Raw genomic sequence first — 24,075 nt, 5'->3', positions numbered from 1 at the left:
GACGTAGGGAGAAGTACAGAGCGTCAATAAACCTTAAAGACACTGCCTTTGTGTGCCGGCCCAATCACATCATTTCTACGGCTTTTCACACACACAAGTGAATGCAACGTATACTTGGTCAAAAGCCATTCAGGTCACACCGAGGGTGGCCGTATAAACAACTTTAACACTGTTACAAATATGCGCCACACTGTGAACCCACACCAAACAAGAATGACAGACACATTTTGGGAGAACATCCGCAACGTAACACAACAAAACAAATACTCTGAGCCCCTTGCAGCACTAACTATTCCGGGACGCTACAATATACACCCCCCCCGCTACACCTACCACCCCCACACACACCCTGTCCCAAATTCCTCCTCATGTGCCAGATTCCAAACTGCTGATTTGAGGCATGTTAAAAAAAATAATGCACTTTGTGACTTCAATGATAAATATGGCAGTGCCATGTTGGCATTTTTTTCCATAACTTGAGTTGATTTATTTTGGAAAATCTTGTTCCATTGTTCAATGCATCCAGCGGGGGCATCCCAACAAAATTAGGCATAATAATGTGTTAATTCCGCGACTGTATGTATCGGTATCGGTTGATATCGGAATCGGTAATTAAGAGTTGGACAATATCGGATATGTACACATAATTGCGAAAATCGGTTTGAAACGTGAATTGTTTTGAATCGAGAATTGATTCTGAATCAAGTCGTCACCCCAGGAATTGGAAGCTGAGGAAATCGTTGAGCCCAAATATTCACACCCTTATTTAGCACCCTCTCTCAGGCCGCATCATTTGTTTTACAATTGTTGCTTTTAATTTGTTTTCTTTAGTAAACCAAATAAAGTTGAATTGCATATTAAAAAACCCTTAAATTATGTAAAATAAATAAATAAAAAAAACAGCTAAAAATTTAAGTTTTCAGCATTAAAATGTCAATGATATCAGTTGCTGTGTTCATTTATTGCATGTTGTCATATTAGAAAACCTTTGCTGATCATATGTTTGCTTGCAGACGCCCAATGCGTGGTGGATATCTACGTCAACTACGACTGTGACCTTAACGCCGCCAACATCTTTGAGCGCTTGGTCAACGACCTGTCCAAAATAGCACGAGGCAGGAGTGGTCAGGAGCTGGGCATGACTGCTTTGCAGGTACACCCTCTTACTGGACGTCCAATCAGGTCGCTCTGATGTCACCTGTATACTGCTCACAGCCACTAGGGGGCAGTATGAAATGGTATCTTTAGAAGCATTGCATTTCAGTGGGAATTTTTATCACAATGTCAGGCATAGGCTTCACGTTGGGAGAGGGGTTAGTGCGTCTGCCTCATAATACGGAGGTCCTGAGTAGTCAGGGTTCAATCCCGGGCTCGGGATCTTTGTGTGTGGAGTTTGCATGTTCTCCCCATGAATGCTTGGGTTCTCTCTGGGTACTCCGGCTTCCTCCCACTTCCAAAGACATGCAGCTGGGGATAGATTGATTGGCAACACTAAATGGTCCCTAGTGTGTGAATGTGAGTGTGAATGTTGTCTGTCTATCTGTGTTGGGCCTGCGATGAGGTGGCGACTTGTCCAGGGTGTAAACCGCCTTCCGCCCGATTGTAGCTGAGATAGGCGCCAGCGACCTCCGCGACCCCAAAGGGAATAAGCGGTAGGAAATGGATGGATGGATGTCAGGCATAGTCAATGTCAAGTAAAAAATACTTTTATACTGTAATTATTTGTTAAGTCACACTACCAGAACTACCTTCTGATATACATGTTATGTATTTAAACTGCTTTTATTCATCATTGTTCCCTAACTACAGCTAAGAACAAGATATTTGATGTTCAAACTCATTAACTTTTTTTCTTTTTGCAAATAATAATTAACTTAGAATTTCATGGCTGCAACACGTGCCAAAGTAGTTGGGAAAGGGCATGTTCACCACTGTGTTACATCACCTTTTCTTTTAACAACACTCAATAAACGTTTGGGAACTGAGGAAACTAATTGTTGAAGCTTTAAAAGTGGAATTCTTTCCCATTCTTGTTTTAGAGCTTCAGTCGTTCAACAGTCCGGAGTCTCCGCTGTCGTATTTTACGCTTAATTTTCAATGGGAGACAGGTCTGGACTGCAGGCAGGCCAGGAAAGTACACGCACTCTTTTTTTTACGGAGCCACGCTGTTCTAACACGTGCTGAACGTCGCTTGGCCTTGTCTTGCTGAAATAAGCAGGGGCTTCTATGAAAAAGGTTTCCGGCCATGCCGCTTACGTGGAGTGATTTCTCCAAATTCTCTGAACCTTTTGATGATATTATGGACCGTAGATGTTGATACCCCTAAATTTTTTGCAATTGCACTTTGAGAAACGTTGTTCTTAAACTGTTTGACTATTTACTCAGGCAGTTGTGCACAAAGGGGTGTACCTCGCCCCATCCTTTCTTGTGAAAGACTGAGCTTTTTTTTTTTAAGCTGTTTTTATACTCAATTAGCCTGCACACCTGTGGGTTGTTCCAAAATAAGTGTTTGATGAGCATTCCTCAACTTTATTAGTATTTATTGCCACCTTTCCCAACTTCTTTGTCACGTGTTGCTGGCATCAAATTCTAAAGTTAATGATTATTTGCAAAAAAAAAAAGTGTTTTTCAGTTTAAACATCAAATAGGTTGTCTGTGTAGCATATTCAACTGAATATGGGTTGAAAATGATTTGCAAATCATTGTATTCCATTTATATTTACATGTAACAGAATTTCCCAATTCATATGGAAACGGGGTTTGTAGAATACAATATATCTTATATAAGGCTTAAATGTGTTTGTATGACGTCCCCACAGGAGCTCAGCCTTCGTAAGAAGGGCTTAGAGTGTCTGGTGTCCATCCTTAAATGTATGGTGGAGTGGAGCAAAGACATGTATGTCAACCCAAACCTCCAGGCCAACCTTGGTAAGTGTGCACCGTCCTCCTAACGTCCACACAGAACCGCTTTACATCTCTGTTGGGCGCCTCCTGGTAGGCCAGGATCCTCCGTCAGAGAACGACACATCCGAGTTAAAGCTTCCGGATCAGCTGGTCGGACGCAGGGACAGTGTCGGCTCCTTGGACTCCACGGTGTCCTCAGGAGTCCCGCCCTCTCATCTGGACCACCCAGAGCAGTACGAGGTCATCAAACAGCAGAAGGACATCATCGAGCACGGCATCGAACTGTGAGTCTTTCTGCATCACAACGATGCAGTGCAAAAAGTCAGTGTTAAAAAAAAAACAAGAAAAAAAATACAAAAATTAGGTGTGTTTTATTTGAACTTGGCAAAATTATCTGCCAATAGAACAAGAACATTTGGCTTGTCAAGACTTTCCAAAACAAGTCAAATTAGCTAACCTCAATGAACCCAAAAATACCTTAAAATAAATATATTCTCACTAATAACCAGTGCACTTTTCTTGGTAGGAAAAAAAGAGACCTTTTTGCTCAATATGTTGAAAAATATTCTTAAATTAAGTAAATGTTAGTGCCATTATCTCGACATAATGATATGCGCTCGGCATCATGATTTTTTTGGCATGCTTGAAGTAAGAAATTATTACTTTAAAAATTGTATTATACTTGTGAGTGTTGATGACACAGCTTTGAAACAATTGAATTTCTAATTTCAAGCAGGTTTTACTCAATATAGGTATAAAACCTCAGCAACGAGCTGTAATATCTTACTGAGATCATTTAGGACCAAAACCCTAAATACAAGTAAAACACTCTAACATAAAATCTGCTCAGTGAGAAGAACTATCTTATCAGACATAAAATAAGCAAATATCACCCTTATTTGAGATCTTTAATCTTACTTAGATTTCAGTTTTTGCAGTGTGGCGTTTGTTGTTTACAAACATTCCCTTTGCTGTCTCCATCCAGATTTAACAAAAAGCCAAAACGAGGCATCCAGTACCTTCAGGACCAGGGCATGTTGGCCTCCACTGCTGAGAACATTGCAGAATTTCTTCACAAGGAGGACAGATTGGACACGGTGAGAGGACTAAATCTTCTTATATACAATAGGACCTCGACTTAAAGGCCTACTGATATGACATTTTCTTATTTAAACGGGAATAGCAGGTCCATTCTATGTGTCGTACTTGATCATTTCGCGATATTGCCATATTTTTGCTGAAAGAATTTAGTAGAGAACATCGACGATAAAGTTCGCAACTTTTGGTCGCTAATAGAAAAGCCCTGCCTTTATCGGAAGTATGTGGGCGTGATGTCACGAGTTGCAGAAGTAAGAGCTATTCGGACCGAGAAAACGACAATTTCTCCATTAATTTGAGCGAGGATGAAAGATTCGTGTTTGAGGATATTGATAGCGAAGGACTAGAAAAACAAAAGGCAATTGCATTGGGACGGATTCAGATGTTTTTAGACACATTTACTAGGATAATTCTGGGAAATCCCTTATCTTTCTATTGTGTTGCTAGTGTTTTAGTAAGTTTAATAGTACCTGATATTCGGAGGGGTGTGTCCACGGGTGTCTTGAGGCCAGTGTCTGAGGGAAGTCGACGGCAGCTGTATGGACGGCGCAAGCTCAGCTGATCTTCGGTAAGAGGCGACTTTTTACCACAATTTTCTCACCGAAAACTGCTGGTTGACATTTGGTCGGGATCCATGTTCTTTTGACCGCTCTGATCCATAGTAAAGTTTCACCTCCAGGAATTTTAAACAATGAATCACCGTGTGTTTGTGTGGCTAAAGGCTAAAGCTTCCCAACTCCATCTTTCTACTTTGACTTCTCCAATATTAATTGAACAAATTGCAAAAGATTCAGCAACACAGATGTCCAAAATACTGTGTAATTATGCGGTTAAAGCAGACGACTTCTAGCCGCGAGTGGTGCAGCGCTAATATTTCCTTACAGTCCGTGACGTCACGCGCATGCGTCATCATTCCGCGACGTTTTCAACAATAAACTCTGCGGGAAATTTAGAATTGCAATTTAGTCAACTAAACCGGCCGTATTGGCATGTGTTGCAATGTTAATATTTCATCATTGATATATAAACTATCAGACTGCATGGTCGGTAGTAGTGGGTTTCAGTAGGCCTTTAAGTCCATATTTTAGTAAAAGATTATACACTTGGACTCAATATAAAGTGATATGACATATACTGTTTATCAAACAAACATAACAAGGGGGTGATGGATCAACGTTGTATTTAATAACAAAGCCAAAACAACATCTGAACCGTTGTTCTCGAATTCATCCACCCTGTCAACACGCACACATGTTTGTCACTAGCACTGTGGTGCACTCAGTTTGAAACTCTTTACCTTAACAGCAACACCACAGCGATGATTAGGAATACAACATAAAATCCACTTTACCTTTTTGTTTAATCTATTTGGCGTACAGTGGAAGGGAGGGGGGCAGTTTTGACAACACTGGATACTTCCTGAATTTTTCAAACCACACATCGCTCGTCTATAGCTTTCTTCGGACTCATATCCAGATAGCAAAACTATGAAAGGGTCATAAAAAGGCTAAACCGCACATAAAGTAGCACTGAGCACAGTGGCTAACAGTGGTTGCTGACAAACAATGATCAGCCCACCCATAAAGTGGGCACAAAATGGGTGAAAGATTACACTTGAACACAATATAAAGTGATATGCAGTACTGTTTATCAAACAAACATAACAAGGGGGTGATGGATCAACGTTGTATTTAATAACAAAGCCAAAACAACAGCTGAACTGTTGTCCTCGAATTTAGCCGACCCTGCCGACACGCACACACATTTGTGACTAGCACTGTGGTGCACTCAGTTTGAAACTCTATACCAGGGGTAGGGAACCTATGGCTCTAGAGCCAGATGTGGCTCTTTTGATGACTGCATCTGGCTCTCGGATAAATCTGAGCTGACATTGCTTAACAGGATAAGTAATGAATAATTCCACTTGTAATCACAGTGTTAAAAATAACATTCAAAATATAAAACATTCTCATGCTTTTTTTTATGTTCAAGAAGTTGCGTTAATGGTAAAAAGTAATTTATATATTATTGGTTAGTGTGGGGCTTGCGCTCCTTGGGGTTCTTCAAACCACCAAGAGCCTGTTTTAGGGTTACAATATTGTTTTATTTTATTTTTCTCTCAGTTGCTTTCCAGCAATTGTCTTTTTCTCTTTCGTCCTCACTCGCGCTCTGGCTCCAGCCTCAATCCCGTCTCTCCTCCTGGCTGCTGCTTATAACAGAGCGACAGGTGATTAGATAACAAGGCTCAGGTGGGCCATCTACGCACCTGTCGCTGATTTCGAGGCCGGTCCTGGCAACATCCCGCTTTGCTGCAGGCCCGCAGGCCACGCCCCCTCCACAGTTATCTTCAGAATAACAATGTTAATACAAATAATAAGAGACCTATTATACTCTGGAAATGTTGGTCTTACTTATGCACATGTTTAGTTGTGTTCAGTGTTAAAAAAAACATTATATGGCTCTTAGGGAAATACATTTTAAAATATTTGGCTTCATGGTTCTCTCAGCCAAAAAGGTTCCCGACCCCTGCTCTATACCTTAACAGCCAGGCCACAGTAATGATTAGGAATAGAAAATATAATCCACTTTAATCTTTTTGGCGCACAACGGAAAGGAGGAGGGCAGATTTGACAACACCGTGGATACTTCCTGAGTGTTTCAAACCACACATCGCACGTACTGGTGGGCACAAAATGGGTGGATGAAATGCTTGTACACAGACATAAGGTTTGTACATCAAAGCATATTTTAATTTGGTTTGAGGGGTTCATAAATCGAAGTTCCACTGTATGTTAATGTGAAGTAAAAGTGGTCAGCACCTAGCTCTGCATGCACTATAAAATGTTGCTCCTGTTGTGACACGTGTCATACCGTTGTTTAGAATGAACTCATCAGCACTATTAATGCTGACTCTGCACTTTACCACTATTACAACATAGGTTGTGTTGCTGCTGTGTTGTACAATGACTTGCTCATAAATGACCTGCTGTCTGCTAACATAATCCGCTCTTATAGACCCAGGTCGGCGAGTTCCTGGGTGAGAACATCAAGTTCAACAAGGAGGTGATGTACGCCTACGTGGACCAGCTGAATTTCTGCGGGGGGGACTTTGTGTCTGCCCTACGAGTCTTCTTGGAAGGCTTCCGGCTGCCGGGCGAAGCCCAGAAGATCGACAGGCTGATGGAGAAGTTTGCTGCTCGATACCTGGAGTGCAACCAGGGGTGAGAAAGTCAGCGTGACTTACAAACCCCAAAACCAGTGAAGTTGGCACATTGTTGAAATAGTAAATAAAAACAAAATACAGTGATTTGCAAATCCTTTTCAACCTACATTTAATTGAATAGACTGCAAAGACAAGATACCTAACGTTCGAACTGGAAAACTTTATTTTTGGTGAATATTAGCTCATTTGGAATTTGATGCCTGCAACATGTTTCAACAAAAGCTGACACAAGTGACAAAAAAGACTGGGAAAGTTGAGGAATGCTCATCAAACGGATACACAGGCTAAAACAGACTAATTGGGAACAGGTGGTGTCGTGAATGGGTATAAAAACAGCTTCCATGAAATGCTCAGTCATTTACAAACAAGGATGGGGCGAGGGTCACCACTTTGTCAACAAATGCATGAGCCAGTTGTCGAACCATTAAAGAACAACATTTCTCAATGAGTTATTGCAAGGAATTGAGGGATTTCACGATCAACGGTCCGTAATATCATCAAAAGGTTCAGAGAATCTTGAGAAATCACTGCACGTAAGTGATGACATTACGGACCTTTGATCCCTCAGGTGGTACTGCATCAAAAACCGACATCAGTGCGTAAAGGATTGATTGATTAATTGATACTTTTATTAGTAGATTGCACAGTTCAGTACATGTTCCGTACAATTGACCACTAAATGGTAACACCCAAATAAGTTTTTCAACTTGTTTAAGTCGGGGTCCGCGTTAATCAATTCATGGTAATCGCGGTAATCATGTTAATTCATGGATATCGCCACATGGGCTTAAAACACTTCAGAAAACAACTGTCAGTAACTACAGTTTGTCGCTACATCTGTTACATGCAAGTTAAAACTGTACTGTGCAAAGCGAAAGCTATTTATCAACAACACCCAGAAACGCCGCTGGTTTCGCTCGGCCCGAGTTCATCTAAAATGGACTGATGCAAAGTGGAAAAGTATTCTGTCGTCTGACGAGTCCAATTTCAAATTGTTTTTTTTAAACTGTGGACGTTTTGTCCTCCGTAATAAAGAGTAAAAGAACCATTTAGATTGGTACAGGCGCAAATTTGAAAAGCCAGCATCTGTTATGGGGGTGTATTGTTGGGTATCTTACACATCTGTGAAGGCACGATCAATGCTGAAAAGTACGTACAGGTTTTGGAGCAGCATATGTTGCCATCCAAGCGACGTTATCATGGACGCCCCTGCTTATTTCACCAAGACAATACCAAGCCACGTGTTACAACAGCCTGGGTTCATAGTAAAAGAGTGCGGGTACTAGACAGGTCTGCCTGTAGTCCAGACCTGTCTCCCATTGAAAATGTGTGGTACAATATGAAGCCTAAAATACCACAACGGAGACTGCTGACCAATTTAAACTGTACATCAAGCAAGAATGGGACATAATTCCACATGAGAAGCTTCAAAAATTGTTCTCCTCCGTTCCCAAACACTTACTGAGTGTTGTTAAAAGGAAAGGCCATGTAATACAGTGGTAAAAATTCCTCTGTGCCAATTTCTTTGCAATGTGTTGCTGCCATTAAATTCTAAGTTAATGATTATTTGCAAAAAAATTTAATTTGTTTCTCAGTTGGAACATAAATATCATGTCTTTGCAGTCTATTCAATTCAATAAAAGTTGAAAAGGATTTGCAAATCATTGTATTCTGTTTTAATTTACGAATTACACAACATGCCAACTTCACTGGTTTTGGGTTTTGTACATCACAGCACATGTATTATGAAAATGAACAACAAATTGTGGCTCATAAAGGTAGTAACAGTATAAAATGTTCCTTTCATCGTACAGACAAACTCTGTTCGCCAGTGCAGACACCGCTTACGTGCTGGCATACTCCATCATTATGCTCACCACAGACCTGCACAGTCCTCAGGTAAGAATGCAATCATATTCATCTAAATATACTTCATCTCTAGAGTGTATATTCCAGGGCTGCAGATAGCAATTATTTTTTATAATTGAGTAATCTATCAATTAATTTGTTCCTTTAATCGAGTAATGGATTACAACAAACGTTTTAGTGTCAATAAGTCTTTTACGGATAATAGTTGAAATAGACAAGGATTTTTTAGATGACCTTTTATGCTTTCTTCTTTAAAGGGGACATAACAAGGATAGGCAAGGCATGTTTATTTATAGAGCACAATTCGTACACAAGGCAATTCAAAGTGCTTTACAGAAAATTAAAGAAGGCAAAATTATAATTAATATTAAAATCGCAATAAATAAAATCATCGTATAAAACATCATAATCAAAATTAACCAAATACTGCAGATAAAATACTTTGTTGTCAAAGGCACAATTAAATAAGTGTTTTTAGCCTGGATTCTGAACATTGCCAACGTTGATGTCAAGACTCGGACTATGGTGTGGATTGTTTTCCCGTGGTGCAAAGCGATTGGAGCAGATACGGCTTGAAAGTAAAGACATCTTTCGATTATACTATAAAAAAGAACAAACAAAAGTCACAAGGCGGAGAACAAACTTGGCTATGAAAACAAAAACTCGCACAATGGGAGAACTATGAACATAAAACAAAACTTACAAACTATGGCATGAAAAACGGGTTCACGGGTACAAGCGGCCGAAATGAGTTTCCTCCGCCGGGTGGCGGGGCTCTCCCTTAGAGATAGGGTGAGAAGCTCTGCCATCCGGGAGGAGCTCAACGTAAAGCCGCTGCTCCTCCACATCGAGAGGAGCCAGATGAGGTGGTTCGGGCATCTGGTCAGGATGCCACCCGAACGCCTCCCTAGGGATGTGTTTAGGGCACGTCCAGCTGGTAGGAGGCCACGGGGAAGACCCAGGACACGTTGGGAAGACTATGTCTCCCGGCTGGCCTGGGAACGCCTCGGGATCCCCCGGGAAGAGCTAGACGAAGTGGCTGGAGATAGGGAAGTCTGGGCTTCCCTGCTTAGGCTGCTGCCCCCGCGACCCGACCTCGGATAAGCGGAAGATGATGGATGGATGGATGGATGGATGGCATGAAAAACGTACTTGGACCGAAAAAGAGCATGGATCATCGGCATGGATAACGTGGGTGTGTAGGAGGTGATAGAGGGTGATGTCGCCAGGCTGACTGCCTGGCAACTACAGGCTTAAATAGGGCTGTGGTGCTTGAAAACAGGTGCGCGAGTGCAAATGAACCAGGTGCGTGACATGACAGGTGAAAACTAATTGGTAGTCATGGAAACTAAAACAAACCAGGGGGCGCAAAATCAGGAACTAATGGAGTCAAAAACAAAACAGAACATGATCACAAAGACATGAAAGTTGAGGCCCGTCCCACATATTTTGCCATGGGAGCATCACTACATATTAGTTATAAAAAAATTAAAAAAAAAGTTAAAAAAAATCAACCTTACCCTAAAACTATGTATCTGATAACAAATAAAGAACCAAACTAAACAAAAAGACTCTGATAAACTAAGTGACAATGTATTTAAAAATGTAACATATACACATTTGGAAAGGTATGTATTAGAGGAGTAGTGTTTGAATTATGGACAAACAACTCGTTAGCATACAAACTGTAGATGCTAACATGTCCTCACATATGTTTGAATAAATGTGTTATGCAAGTCAAACATATAAGACTCTTAAATATGCAAGATGCTTTCTGGTAATGTGCGGCATCATCAATGTCGTCATATTGTGAAATTCCCGTTCCGTTTTACAGTGCAAACATTTGACAACATTGTCTTATACAAACTGCTGTCAAAATTAACATTACACTTGTGTTGTGTTGTTATTTTCACATTATTATTCCAAAACAAATAGAAAAGGTGTCCGCTGAGACTTGGGTGCTCCATGTTGTCATGGTTTGTTTAGGTGAAGAACAAGATGACGAAGGAGCAGTACATCAAGATGAACCGCGGCATCAACGACAGTAAAGACCTGCCTGAAGAGTATCTGTCCTCCATATACCACGAGATTGCCGGCAAAAAGATCGCAATGAAGGAGAGCAAGGAGTTCTCCATCACGCCCAAGTCCAACAAGCAGAGTAAGTAGTCTTTCAGTAGGAACTTTTATCTCTTTGTTAATATTATAGTCATATATAGCGGTGGTTCTCAAACTTTTTTCCGAGTACAACATCAGAAAACACCTGGCTCTTCACGTACCATCATAATGACCAAGGCCCAAGTACTCATTAAAAACAAGGTCGTTGTTTTATTAACAAGTAACATTACACACAATACACAAGCATCATCAACAATGATGTACATATTTACAGACTTATTTGGTGTACCACTAGATGGGAGCCGGGCTTCACGGTGGCAGAGGAGTTAGTGCGTCTGCCTCACAATACGAAGGTCCTGCAGTCCTGGGTTCAAATCCAGGCTCGGGATCTTTCTGTGTGGAGTTTGCATGTTCTCCCCGTGAATGCGTGGGTTCCCTCCGGGTACTCCGGCTTCCTCCCACTTCCAAAGACATGCACCTGGGGATAGGTTGATTGGCAACACTAAATTGGCCCTATTGTGTGAATGTGAGTGTGAATGTTGTCTGTCTATCTGTGTTGGCCCTGCGATGAGGTGGCGACTTGTCCAGGGTGTACCCCGCCTTCCGCCCGATTGTAGCTCCCCCGCGACCCCGAAAGGGAATAAGCGGTAGGAAATGGATGGATGGATAGATGGGAGCCCGCGTACGTACTACAGTTTGAGAATCACCGCTATATAGTATTAGGAAATTAACAAAATAAAAATATGGTTGAACAAAAACAGACTATTTCTGAATCTCAGTAAAACTAAAATAATGCTATTCGATAACAGTAGAAGAAAAAGTCAAATATAAAAACATACGGCTTAGACCAGTGGCACCCAAACTCCGGCCCGCCAGCGTTCGAGATCTGGCCCGCGGGACGTCCCAGGTTTAAAAAAAATAAGTAAATAAATAAATGTTTTTATTTTTAATGTTTTAAATCTGTCCTTTCTAATCCATTTTCTACCACTTCTTGCTTTTTACTCTCAGAGTCTCCTAGCCGCTCAGGCAAATCACATTGTCTAAAAATGCATTTTCATCCATTTTCTACCGCTTATTCCTTTTGGGGGCGCTTATCTCAGCTACAATCGGGCGGAAGGCGGGGTACACCCTGGACAAGTCGCCACCTCATCACAGTGCCCCAACACTGGATTTGAACCCAGGACTGCAGGAACTTCGCATTGTGAGGCAGACGCACTAACCCCTCTTCCACCGTGAAGCCCATATATATATATATATATATATATATATATATATATATGTATGTATATATATATATATATATATATATATATATATATATATATGTATGTATATATATATATATATATATATATATATATATATATATATGTATGTATACATACGTTACAGGGAGACAAGAAAGGACCTCCAACGGATCAGCCATTTAAGGTCCTCCTTAAAAAAGGTGGGAAAAAGGTGATAGTGGGAAAGGGGGGAAGGTTCCAAGGACCATCAAGGAAGGACATAACGGCGAGCTGGTTTAGACTTCTTTATTTCAAAGAATGCGTTTCTTGCCGGTTGCTTTTCAGCCTTTCCGTCTGCTGCTCGCTCTTCCAATCTGGCTTTTCAGCTTCTTGTAATGTCATCTTCCTCGCGCTCTCTGACTCTCCCGCTCAGCATCCGCTTCTTGCTTGCGCCTTCTTTTCTCTCCGTCTCTCTTCTCTTTCACATTCATGGCTGCAGCCCTTTTTATACAGTGTGAAAGGATTGTTTGATTGTGCCCAGCTGGGTGATTCACGCGTCTGATGTTTGCGGCGTCGATCCTGGTGCGCCCCGCCTCGCCGCTGGCTCGCCGTCCACGGCTCCTCGCCGCCATCTTGGAGCGGGCTCCTGTGTGCCCTGCCTCGCTTTCGGACTGCCGGCCCCGCCTCTCCACAATATCAGTCAAAGGCTTTACCCTTGAAAGATGGTCCAGACTGAGTCCAAGGGAAAAAAACTAATTTGCCATAGCACACATAAACATGTTACATATAATCACAACAACTCGCAACTGGGGGGGAGACAGGTTGGGGCCCTGTAGGCCGGCCTGCTGCTGCTATAAAGCTGAACATCATACCGAAGGGGAATCCAGCGGTGGTGAAGGCGTGGGGTGGCGCACTCTTTTATGACAAAGCCATGCAGTTGTAACACATGGCTTGCCGTTGTCTTGCATGAAATAAGCAGGGGCGTCCATGATAACGTTGCTAAGATGGCAACATATGTTGCTCCAAAAGATATGTTTGATGTAGTACCGCCTGAGGAATCGAAGGTCACGGGTTTAGCCGCTTACCTGCAGTGATTTCTCCAGATTCTCTGAACCTTTTGATGAAATTACGGACAGTACATGGTGAAATCTCTAAATTCCATGCAAATGCCCATTGAGAAATGTGTTTTTTTAAACTTTTCGACAATTTGCTCACGCATTTGTCCACAAAGTGGTGACTCTCGCCCCATCCTTGACTGACCATTTCATGGAAGCTGCTTTTGTACCCATTAATGGCACCCCCCAGCCTGTTCATCAGTTCGATGAGCATTCCTAAACTTTCTCTGTCTTTTTTGCCCCTCGTGCCAGCTTGTTTGAAACATGTTGTAAGCATCAAACTCCAAAAAAATAACAAACTTTTCCAGTTCGAACGTTATGTATCTTGTCTTTGCAGTCAATTGAATATTGAATGAAAATGATTAGGAAATCATTGTATTCTGTATTTATTTACAATTAACTCAACGTGCCAACTTTACTGCTTTTGGAGTTTGTATTTAAATTCTGTCATCGTGGCTATTAGGTGTGGCGAGCGAGAAGCAGCGTCGCCTGTTGTACAACATGGAGATGGAGCAGATGGCCAAGACCGCCAAAGCTCTGATGGAGGCTGTCAGCCACGCTCAGGCGCCGTTCTTCAGCGCCACACACCTGGAGCACGTCAGACCCATGTTCAAGGTGCTGTACTTTATTCTTTTTTTTTTTTTTCCCGAGTTTGTGTTGTGTTTCAAGCAGTGTGTTTACGATTATGTCCACCTTCCAGCTGGCATGGACCCCCCTATTAGCAGCATTCAGTGTGGGCCTTCAGGACTGTGACGACCCAGACGTGGCCTCGCTGTGTCTGGAGGGCATTCGATGCGCCATCAGGATTGCCTGCATTTTCAGCATGCAGGTGTGTCTTACTATGGGGCGGTATAGCTCGGTTGGTAGAGTGGCCGTGGCAGCAACTTGAGGGTTCCAGGTTCGATCCCCGCTTCCGCCATCCTAGTCACTGCCGTTGTGTCCTTGGGCAAGATACTTTACCCACCTGCTCCCAGTGCCACTCACACTGGTTTAAATCTAACTTAGATAACGGGTTTCATAGGGGTGTAACGGTACGTGTATTTGTATTGAACCGTTTCGGTACGGGGTATCGGTCCGGTTCGGAGGTGTACCGAACTAGTACACATGCTAGCAGCGACCGGGCTAGGACAACATGTAAAAGCCAGAGCTGGAAGACCCTCCTGCCTCGTTAAGATCTCCTGTTTGGGAACACCTCCACAATGGAGGACGGAGGTTTGCCGACATTGTTCAGCTGCTGCTTGTGACAACACGCGCAGGGGAGACACTCCTCCAGGGCTGATGTATTCTCGGGGGCAACACCCTTCACTCTACCCGGCAGTGGGTCTCCACAGCTCCGGACTCCAGGGTAAATGAAGAGTCCGGCAATTAGTTGCAAATCGTGGCTTTATTGAGGTCTTGCATACAGCTAATCCAACAAAACACTAGCCACTCCCCGCACTCACTACCGCTCCCTCTCCTCTCGCCCACACACTCACTGACGTCACATGCTGTCACATATAAAAGGGCCACACACACACATACGCTACTCTCATAACACATGCTAACCCATTTGAAGCGTCACCACCGCATTCAAGCAGCCTCTCCTATTGAAGCAATAACAAATGTTTTTATAGCAACAGATTTAAGTCCATATTGCATTAAAAACTAGATTTTGACCCACTTTTATGGTGGAAGAACAATGAGCCCTTGTATCCTCTTACTGCCAAGTTAGCCAGGCTGGGGGGGAAAAGTAAAGTTAATCTGAGGCTGAGTTGACTTGAAACTGTTTAAAGTTGCACTTTTTATATGTAGAAGAAAAGTTTTGTTATTTTATTTACAACTTGAGGCAGTTTAATGTTGATTAACGTGGACCCCGACCTAAACAAGTTGAAAACATTATTGAGGTGTTACCATTTAGTGGTCAATTGTACGGAATATGTACTGTACTGTGCAATCTACTCATAAAAGTCTCAATCAATCAAAAAAAGCACTTTATATGTAGAAAGGTTTTGTTAAGAAACCAATCTGAGCCTTATCTTATTTATAGCTCTGTTGGTAGTTTGGCCGTGCCAGCAACTTGAGAGTTCCAGGTTCAATCCCAGCTTCTGCCCTCCTAGTTACTGCCAATGTGTCCTTGGGCAAGACACTTTACCCACCTGCTGCCAGTGCCACCCACAGTGGTTTAAATATAACTTAGATAATTGGTTTCACATTTTAAAGTGCTTTGAGTCAGTAGAGAAAAGGGCTATATAAAAATTATTCACTTCACTATTTAGTTTTTGTTTCATATATGTTGACCACATTAACCCTGGCAATGGACCCTGTGTGTATATGTACGTTATGCCATTGTTTACAAATTTGGTAAATAACCAAAAAATTTATATTTTGTTTTCTTACTGTACCGAAAATGAACCAAACTGTGACCTCTAAACCGAGTTACGTACCGAACCAAAATTTTTGTGTACCGTTACACCCCTAGGGTTTCACTATGTAAAGCGCGTTGAGTCACTAGAGAAAAGCGCTATAAAAATATAATTCACTCATTGTTGTTTGCTTTCATCGCGGCAACCAATCAGTCGCCTGTATTTATGTCCGGCGTCTGTGTTTTGCCGACTGCAGTTGGAGCGCGACGCCTACGTCCAAGCCTTGGCCAGGTTCACCCTGCTGACCGCCAGCTCCAGCATCACGGAGATGAAGCAGAAGAACATCGACACCATCAAGACCCTCATCACTGTGGCTCACACGGATGGAAACTACCTGGGCAACTCCTGGCACGAGGTCCGCGTTGACGAGCACAGCAAAAAAAAAAGTAGCATTTGATAAAAAACTCTCATTAAAAAATGACAATGTGTTGTTTGTGACAGATCTTGAGGTGTATCAGTCAACTGGAACTGGCTCAGCTGATCGGCACGGGGGTGAAGACGCGCTACATATCAGGAGTGGTTCGGGACAAGGAGGCCGGCATCAGGGGCTTGCCCTCGGGCACAGAGGAATTCATGCCTCTCGGGCTGGGTGGGTGTAAAGAGAGCGATACAGGGATGTTTCCACGCTTCTTCTGAATGTTGGGTGTGTCGCAGGTAACCTGGTGGGCAATCAGGACAGGCGTCAGATGGCTCACCTGCAGGAGTCTGTGGGAGAGACAAGCTCTCAAAGTGTTGTTGTAGCTGTGGACAGGTGAGCCATACAATCTTTAAAGGGAACTGCACTTTTTTAAGATGTTGCCTGTCATTCACAATCATTATGTGAGACAAGAACACACGTGCGTCTTCTTTTTAAAGCATTCTAAATTGTAAACAATGGCTAGCAAAAGTCATCTCACAATAGAGCTGATGGAATTTGCTGTATTCTGCCTATAAAGTGCTCTAAAATCCTCCATCGACGTTTTATTTAAACACTAAGTGTACAGTATAGGTCAGGGGTCGAGAACCTTTTTGGCTGAGAGAGCCATGAAAGCCAAATATTTTAAAATGTATTTCCGTGAGAGCCATATAATATTTTTTTAACACCGAATACAACTAAATGTGTGCATTTTTAAGTAACGCCAACATTTTTAGAGTATAATCAGTCTCTTATTCTGTTTAATAACATTGTTATTCTGAAGCTAACCAATAATAAATCAAATACATCTTACCATTGATGCGACTTCTTGAACAGGTGCGGTAGAAAACGGACAAGTGGATTAAAATGCATGAAAATCTTTTATATTTTGAACGATATTTTTAACACTGAGATTACAAGCGAAATTATAAATTACTTATCCTGTTAAGTAATTTCAGCTAAGATTTGTCTGAGAGCCAGATGCAGTCATCAAAAGAGCCACAAATGGCTCCAGAGCCATAGGTTCCGTACCACTGGTATAGAGCAAAAGTTTGGACATACCTTCTCATTCAATGCGTTTTCTTTATTTTCATGGCTATTTTCATTGTAGATTGTCACATCAAAACTAAGAATGAACACGTGCAGTTATGTACCGTCTTTTTCGATTATAAGTTGCAGTTTTTTTCATTTTTTTGGCCGGGGGGTGCGACATATACTCCGGAGCAACTTATTTGTGAAATTGTTAAAGTTAAAAAGTTTAAGTACCAATGATTGTCACACACACTCTTGGTGTGGCGAAATTATTCTCTGCATTTGACCCATCACCCTTGATCGCCCCCTGGGAGGTGAGGGCAGCAGTGGTGCCGCGCCCGGGAATCATTTTTGGTGATTTAACCCCCAATTCCAACCCTTAATGCGGAGTGCCAAATAGGAAAGGAATTTAAGGCAGGCCACCAATAATGTTGTCCGGGTGGAAATATTACATTTTAAAGCATTTATCGGCCGATATTTATGATGTCCGATACTATCGGACATCTCTAGCAAAATTCCCAAAAAGTGCAGTTCCCGTTTAACGTGGTCATTCATTTTGAGCTACGCGCTAACGCTTCTTTTGTTATTTGCAGGATTTTTACTGGTTCTACCAGACTGGATGGAAATGCCATAGGTGAGCCCACCTCCCTGTCGTGTGACCGCCTACCACATCCAGCCCCTTTCTCACCAGCTGTGCTCCTCATTCTTCTTTGCAGTGGACTTTGTGAGGTGGCTGTGCGCCGTGTCCATGGACGAGCTGGCCTCCACCCACCAGCCCAGGATGTTCAGCCTGCAGAAGATAGTGGAGATCTCCTACTACAACATGAACCGCATCAGGCTACAGTGGTCTCGGATCTGGCAGGTTATCGGTGACCACTTCAACAAGGTGAGCATGTCCATGAATTGATTTACGTGGACCCCGACTTAAACAAGTTGAAAAACGTATTGGGGTGTTACCTTTTAGTGGTCAATTGTACGGAATATGTACTGAACTGTGCAATCTACTAATAAAAGTTTGAATCAATATATCAATCAATCAAAAAAGAGAAGGCGGCGCCTATCAAGGATGAGTTCTCACTTTTCTGTGAAGCGCATTGAGTGTCTAGAAAAGTGCTATGTATATATATATATATATATATATATATATATATATATATATATATATATATATATATATATATATAGTATTATTACTACTGTGCATATTGTGATATATAGGCTGCTCATGCCAATTGAAGGCCTGTTATAGGCTGACAGATTTTTCTTTCTCACAATCCATCAACTTCCTGAATGCACTTTTTATCCTTCTTTGTGTGGACATTGTTGTTTGTCATGTCATGTTCGGATGTACATTGTGGACGCCGTCTTTGCTCCACAGTAAGTCTTTGCTGTCGTCCAGCATTCTGTTTTTGTTTACTTTGTAGCCAGTTCAGTTTTAGTTTCGTTCTGCATAGCCTTCCCTAACCTTCAATGCCTTTTCTTAGGGTCACTCACCTTTTGTTTATTTTTGGTTTAAGCATTCCATACCTTTTTACCTGCACATTACCTCCTGCTGTCCCCGAAATCTACAAAGCAATCAGCTATCGGCTGCCACCTACTGATATGGAAGAGTATAACACAGTTACTCTGCCAAGCTTGAGACAGCACCGTCACTTAACAACAGCACAGCATTTGCAGACTATAATTACTGGTTTGCAAAACATATTTTTAACCCAAATAGGTAAAATTAGATAATCTCCCTATAATGTATTTCAATACTTTTCTAAATAAAGGAGACCTCAAAAAATGGCATTATTGGATTTATTTCATCAAAAAAATCTTACAGTACATTAAACATGTTTCTTTTTGCAAGTTTGTCCTTAAATAAAATAGTGAACATACGAGACAATTTTTCCTTTATTAGTAAGGCTAATAAAGGCTCCTAATTTAGCTGTTGGTATATGCTGTAACATACAGTATTATGTCATTTTCCATTCTATTATTTTGTCAAAATTTTCAAGGACAAGTGGTAAAAAATTGATTATTATTCTACTTATTCATTTACTGTTAATATCTGCTTACTTTCTCTTTTAACTTGTCCTATCTACACTTCTGTTAAAATGTAATAATCACTTATTCTTCTGTTGTTTGGATGCTTTACATTAGTTTTGGATGATACCACACATTTGGGTATCGATCCGATTCCCAAATTTGGCTTCACCGTATCCCTGGCTCGGGGGCAGTCAGGTACTAGGCCTTTGCCAAGGGTCACCTGTGGTAACAGTAGTAAAGGGGTTAACCTCTATGTGCCCCAAGACCCCATAGAGCAGTGGTTCTCAACCTTTTTTCAGTGATGTAACCCCTGTGAACATTTTTTTAATTCAAGTACCCCCTAATCCAGGTGTGTCAAACTCATTTCAGATCGGGGGCCACATGGAGAAAAATCTATATGTTTGATTTAAATGTTAAACTGTGTATATGAGACGTGTGCTACATATATGTTGCTTATATATAGTTTAAAAAAAAAAAAAGTAATATAAGTGAAGCATGTTTTAGATTTTATATATTTTGAACCTTGTTCTTGTTGTGATGGGGTAGGTTTATATAAGCGTTGCTTCAACCTACACCCTTTCGGCTCAATCATTGCTCAAATGAGTGTTTTTTTTTATCTTTTCATGTTGTTGTTCTTTGTTTTATGTGAAGATTGCCGAAATAAAAATACATTGATTGAATCTACTCCCAAGTGGGCCAGACTGGTAAAATGACGGCACGATAACTTAAAAATAAAGACAACTTTCAAATTGTTTTCTTTGTTTAAAAATAGAAGAAGCACATTCAGAAATTGTAAATATCATAATGTTGGGGTTTTTGTTATACTTACATGTTGAGGTTAATAGTATTCTATCTTTATTTGTCGTTATTTACATTTTCTGAAATGTTTTTCAGTTAACTTATTTGTGTTATTTTTGATCTATTAAGATAAAAAAATGATATCAAAATCAAATTACAGTATGTTATTTATGTAGTTTGATAATTTTCCTCGACTGAACATCATGTGCTTTATGTTGTACATATGTAGCATCATCTACAAAAATACAAAGAATTGCTATTGCGACATCCAGTGGACACATTTAGAACAGCGGTTTCTTTCATTAAAAAATTTCAAGTTAATTTTTATACTTAGCAAACTCAGCCCGGATAAAACCTGATCGCAGACCTGATCCGGCCCTCGGGCCGTACGTTTGACACCCCTGCCCTAATCAGAGCAAAGCAATTTTGGTTGAAAAAAAGAGATAAAAAAGTAAAATACAGCACTATGTCATCAGTTTCTGAATTATTAAATTTCATAACAGTGCAAAATATTGCTTAGTTGTAGTGGTCTTTCTTGAGCTATTTGGAAAAAAAAGATATAAAAATAACTAAAAACTTGTTTAAAAATAAACAAATGATTCAATTATAAATACAGATTTCTACACATAGAAGTAATCATCAACTTAAAGTGCCCTCTTTGGGGATTGTAATAGAGATCCATCTGGATTCATGAACTTCATTCTAAAAATTTCTTCACAAAAAAATAAATCTTTAACATCAATATTAATGGAACATGTCCACAAAAAAATCTAGCTGTCAACACTGAATATTGCATTGTTGCATTTATTTACACAGTTAATGAACTTACATTCATATTTTGTTGAAGTATTCTATTTATAAATGATTTTTGAATTGTTGCTATTTTTAGAGTATTCAAAAAAAATCTCACGTACCCCTTGGCATACATTTAAGTACCCCCAGGGGTACGCGTACCCCCATTACCCCCATTTGAAAACCACTGCCATAGAGGAGGCTCCACTGCCGGATGCACTTAAACGTCATGTGCATTTCCCAATATGTAGCCTGTCATGTGCTCAAATAAAGATGGCTCCCATAATGTATTGTCATTGGCCCACATGAAGGCTGGTAAAGACAAGTTGGAGTGTTTGCTGTAACAGTTTGCAAACTGTGCAGTTGTGGGTATTTTTTGAGGCAGTTACATTGTACAAAACAACACTGTATCATATGTTTAATCAAATTAAATTTTGAAAATGACCATAGGTTGGCTGCAACCCCAATGAGGACGTGGCTATCTTCGCAGTGGACTCCCTGAGGCAGCTTTCCATGAAGTTCTTGGAAAAAGGAGAGTTGGCCAATTTCCGCTTCCAGAAAGACTTCCTTAGGCCTTTTGAGCACATCATGAAGAAAAACAGGTAAACGGCGCGGCGATAAAACGTTATCGTTGATGTATTTGTTGAGCGGCGATTCGCCTGCAGGTCTCCCACTATCCGAGACATGGTGATCAGGTGTGTGGCTCAGATGGTCAACTCCCAGGCGGCCAACATCCGTTCAGGCTGGAAGAACATCTTCTCTGTATTTCACCAGGCTGCTTCCGACCACGATGGGTCCATCGTGGAGCTCGCCTTCCAGACCAGCGGCCACATCGTCAGTGAGTAGTATCTGGTAGTACACGCTGACAAAGTATCGAGTTGTACGCTGCAAAAAGTCAGTGTTCAAAAACAAGAAAAATAGATTAAAAAATGAGGGGTATTTTACTTAAACTAAGCGAAATTATCTGCCAATAGAACAAGAAAATTTCGCTTGTCAAGACTTTCCAAAACAAGTAAAACTAGCTAACCTCAATGAACCCAAAAATACCTGAAAATAAGTATATTCTCACTAATAACAAGTGTACTTTTCTTGATAGGAAAAAATATGAGACCTTTTTTCTCAATATGTTGAAAAATATTCTTAAATTAAGTAAATGCTAGTGGTTCAAAGTTTTATTTGTCACATGCAGAGTATACCACAATGAAATGCTTTTTACCATGCTCTTCAGATATTGCGAACAGTAGGATCTAAACACTAGTTGCAGAATTTAATACACTGAATACAAAAAATACAAACATTTTGAATAGCTCTGATGTACATTGATTACGAGACATTATAATTAATGTGCCATTATCTTGACATAATGAAATGCCCTCGGCATTACATTTCTTGTAACCAGCAAACTTACGATAAAAACAAGTTTATTTTTCTTAATGGAAAGGCAACAAGGCGACCACTTGTTACTCTCCTGGTCTACTTGGCGCTCAGGCAAATCATATAGTCTAAAAATGCATTTTCCCATCAATAACACAACATCATCGCGCCAAGTGTGTGCTCTTTTAGTCAATTAGTGTGTGAGGATTTTATATATATATATATATATATATATATATATATAGGGGTGTGGGAAAAAATCGATTCGAATACGAATCGAATCGTTTACGTTGTGCGATTCGGAATCGATTCTCTTTTTTTTTTTTTTTAAATGGATTTTTATTTTCTTTTATTTTTTTTATCAGTCCAACAAACCACTACACAGCAATACCATAACAATGCAATCCAATTCCAAAACCAAACCTGACCCAGCAACATTCAGAACTGCAATAAACAGAGCAATTGAAAGGAGACACAAACACGACACAGAACAAACCAAAAGTAGTGAAACAAAAATGAATATTATCAACAACAGTATCAATATTAGTTATAATTTCAGCATAGCAGTGATTAAAAATCCCTCACTGACATTATCATTAGACATTTATAAAAATAATAAAAAAGAACAATAATGTCACAGTGGCTTACATTTGCATCGCATCTCATAAGCTTGACAACACACTGTGTCCAATGTTTTCACAAAGATAAAATAAGTCATATTTTTGGTTCGTTTAATAGTTAAAAAAAAAATGACATTATTGCAATCAGTTGATAAAACATTGTTCTTTACAATTATAAAAGCTTTTTTTTTTTTTTAAATCTACTATGCTAGCATGTCAGCAGACTGGGGTAGATCCTGCTGAAATCCTATGTATTGAATGAATATAGAATCGTTTGGAATCGAAAAAATATCGTTTCTGAATTGAGAATCGAATCGAATCGAAAAAAATCGATATATTATCGAATCGTGACCCCAAGAATCGATATTGAATCAAATCGTGGGACACCCAAAGATTCACAGCCCTTATGTATATATATATATATATATATATATATATATATATATATATATATATATATATATATATATATATATATATATATATATATATATATATATATATACATACATACATACAGCCCGGCCCCAGCCCAAAAAAAAAATAATGTAATTTTGAAGATTTTACCTGAGTGTGCATGAACTATTTCTGTTGAAAATAGTTTGAAATGTCACATGTTAAATGTTTAACTATTACCTACAGATGTCCGATAATGGCTTTTTGCCGGTATCTGATATTCCGATATTGTCCAACTCTTAACTACCGATTCCGATATCAATCTATACGGATATATACAGTCGTGGAATTATGACATTATTATGCGGATGTTGTGGACAGGTGGAAGGAATACTTCGAAGACCTCCTCAATCCCACCAACACGTCTTCCTATGAGGAAGCAGTGCCTGGGGAATCTGTGGTGGACTCTCCTATTTCTGGGGCTGAGGTCGCTGAGGTAGTTAAAAAGCTCCTCGGTGGCAAGGCCCCAGGGGTGGACGAGATCCGCCCGGAGTTCCTTAAGGCTCTGGATGCTGTGGGGCTGTCTTGGTTGACAAGACTTTGCAGCATCGCGTGGACATCGGGGGCGGTACCTCTGGATTGGCAGACCGGGGTGGTGGTTCCTCTCTTCAAAAAGGGGGACCGGA

At 40.6% G+C, this 24,075-nt stretch overlaps 1 protein-coding gene across 1 annotated transcript in view; it reads left to right on the top strand.

The window, feature by feature from the left end:
• Nucleotides 1-24,075, top strand: part of arfgef2 (ADP-ribosylation factor guanine nucleotide-exchange factor 2 (brefeldin A-inhibited)) — a 66,407-nt gene that overhangs the window by 22,819 nt on the left and 19,513 nt on the right. The window contains exons 12-27 of the mRNA XM_061902731.1: nucleotides 1,014-1,153; nucleotides 2,820-2,928; nucleotides 2,999-3,188; nucleotides 3,890-4,001; nucleotides 7,018-7,223; nucleotides 9,040-9,124; nucleotides 11,081-11,252; nucleotides 14,014-14,165; nucleotides 14,251-14,379; nucleotides 16,149-16,307; nucleotides 16,394-16,541; nucleotides 16,607-16,703; nucleotides 17,972-18,012; nucleotides 18,095-18,264; nucleotides 21,450-21,601; nucleotides 21,665-21,837. Coding sequence (XP_061758715.1) covers nucleotides 1,014-1,153; nucleotides 2,820-2,928; nucleotides 2,999-3,188; nucleotides 3,890-4,001; nucleotides 7,018-7,223; nucleotides 9,040-9,124; nucleotides 11,081-11,252; nucleotides 14,014-14,165; nucleotides 14,251-14,379; nucleotides 16,149-16,307; nucleotides 16,394-16,541; nucleotides 16,607-16,703; nucleotides 17,972-18,012; nucleotides 18,095-18,264; nucleotides 21,450-21,601; nucleotides 21,665-21,837 — 2,235 coding nt within the window. The remainder of the gene's footprint in view (nucleotides 1-1,013; nucleotides 1,154-2,819; nucleotides 2,929-2,998; nucleotides 3,189-3,889; nucleotides 4,002-7,017; nucleotides 7,224-9,039; nucleotides 9,125-11,080; nucleotides 11,253-14,013; nucleotides 14,166-14,250; nucleotides 14,380-16,148; nucleotides 16,308-16,393; nucleotides 16,542-16,606; nucleotides 16,704-17,971; nucleotides 18,013-18,094; nucleotides 18,265-21,449; nucleotides 21,602-21,664; nucleotides 21,838-24,075) is intronic.

Source organism: Nerophis ophidion, linkage group LG06 (assembly GCF_033978795.1).
Source record: "Nerophis ophidion isolate RoL-2023_Sa linkage group LG06, RoL_Noph_v1.0, whole genome shotgun sequence".
NCBI lineage: Eukaryota > Metazoa > Chordata > Actinopteri > Syngnathiformes > Syngnathidae > Nerophis > Nerophis ophidion.
This window is presented reverse-complemented; position numbering and strand designations above follow the sequence as displayed.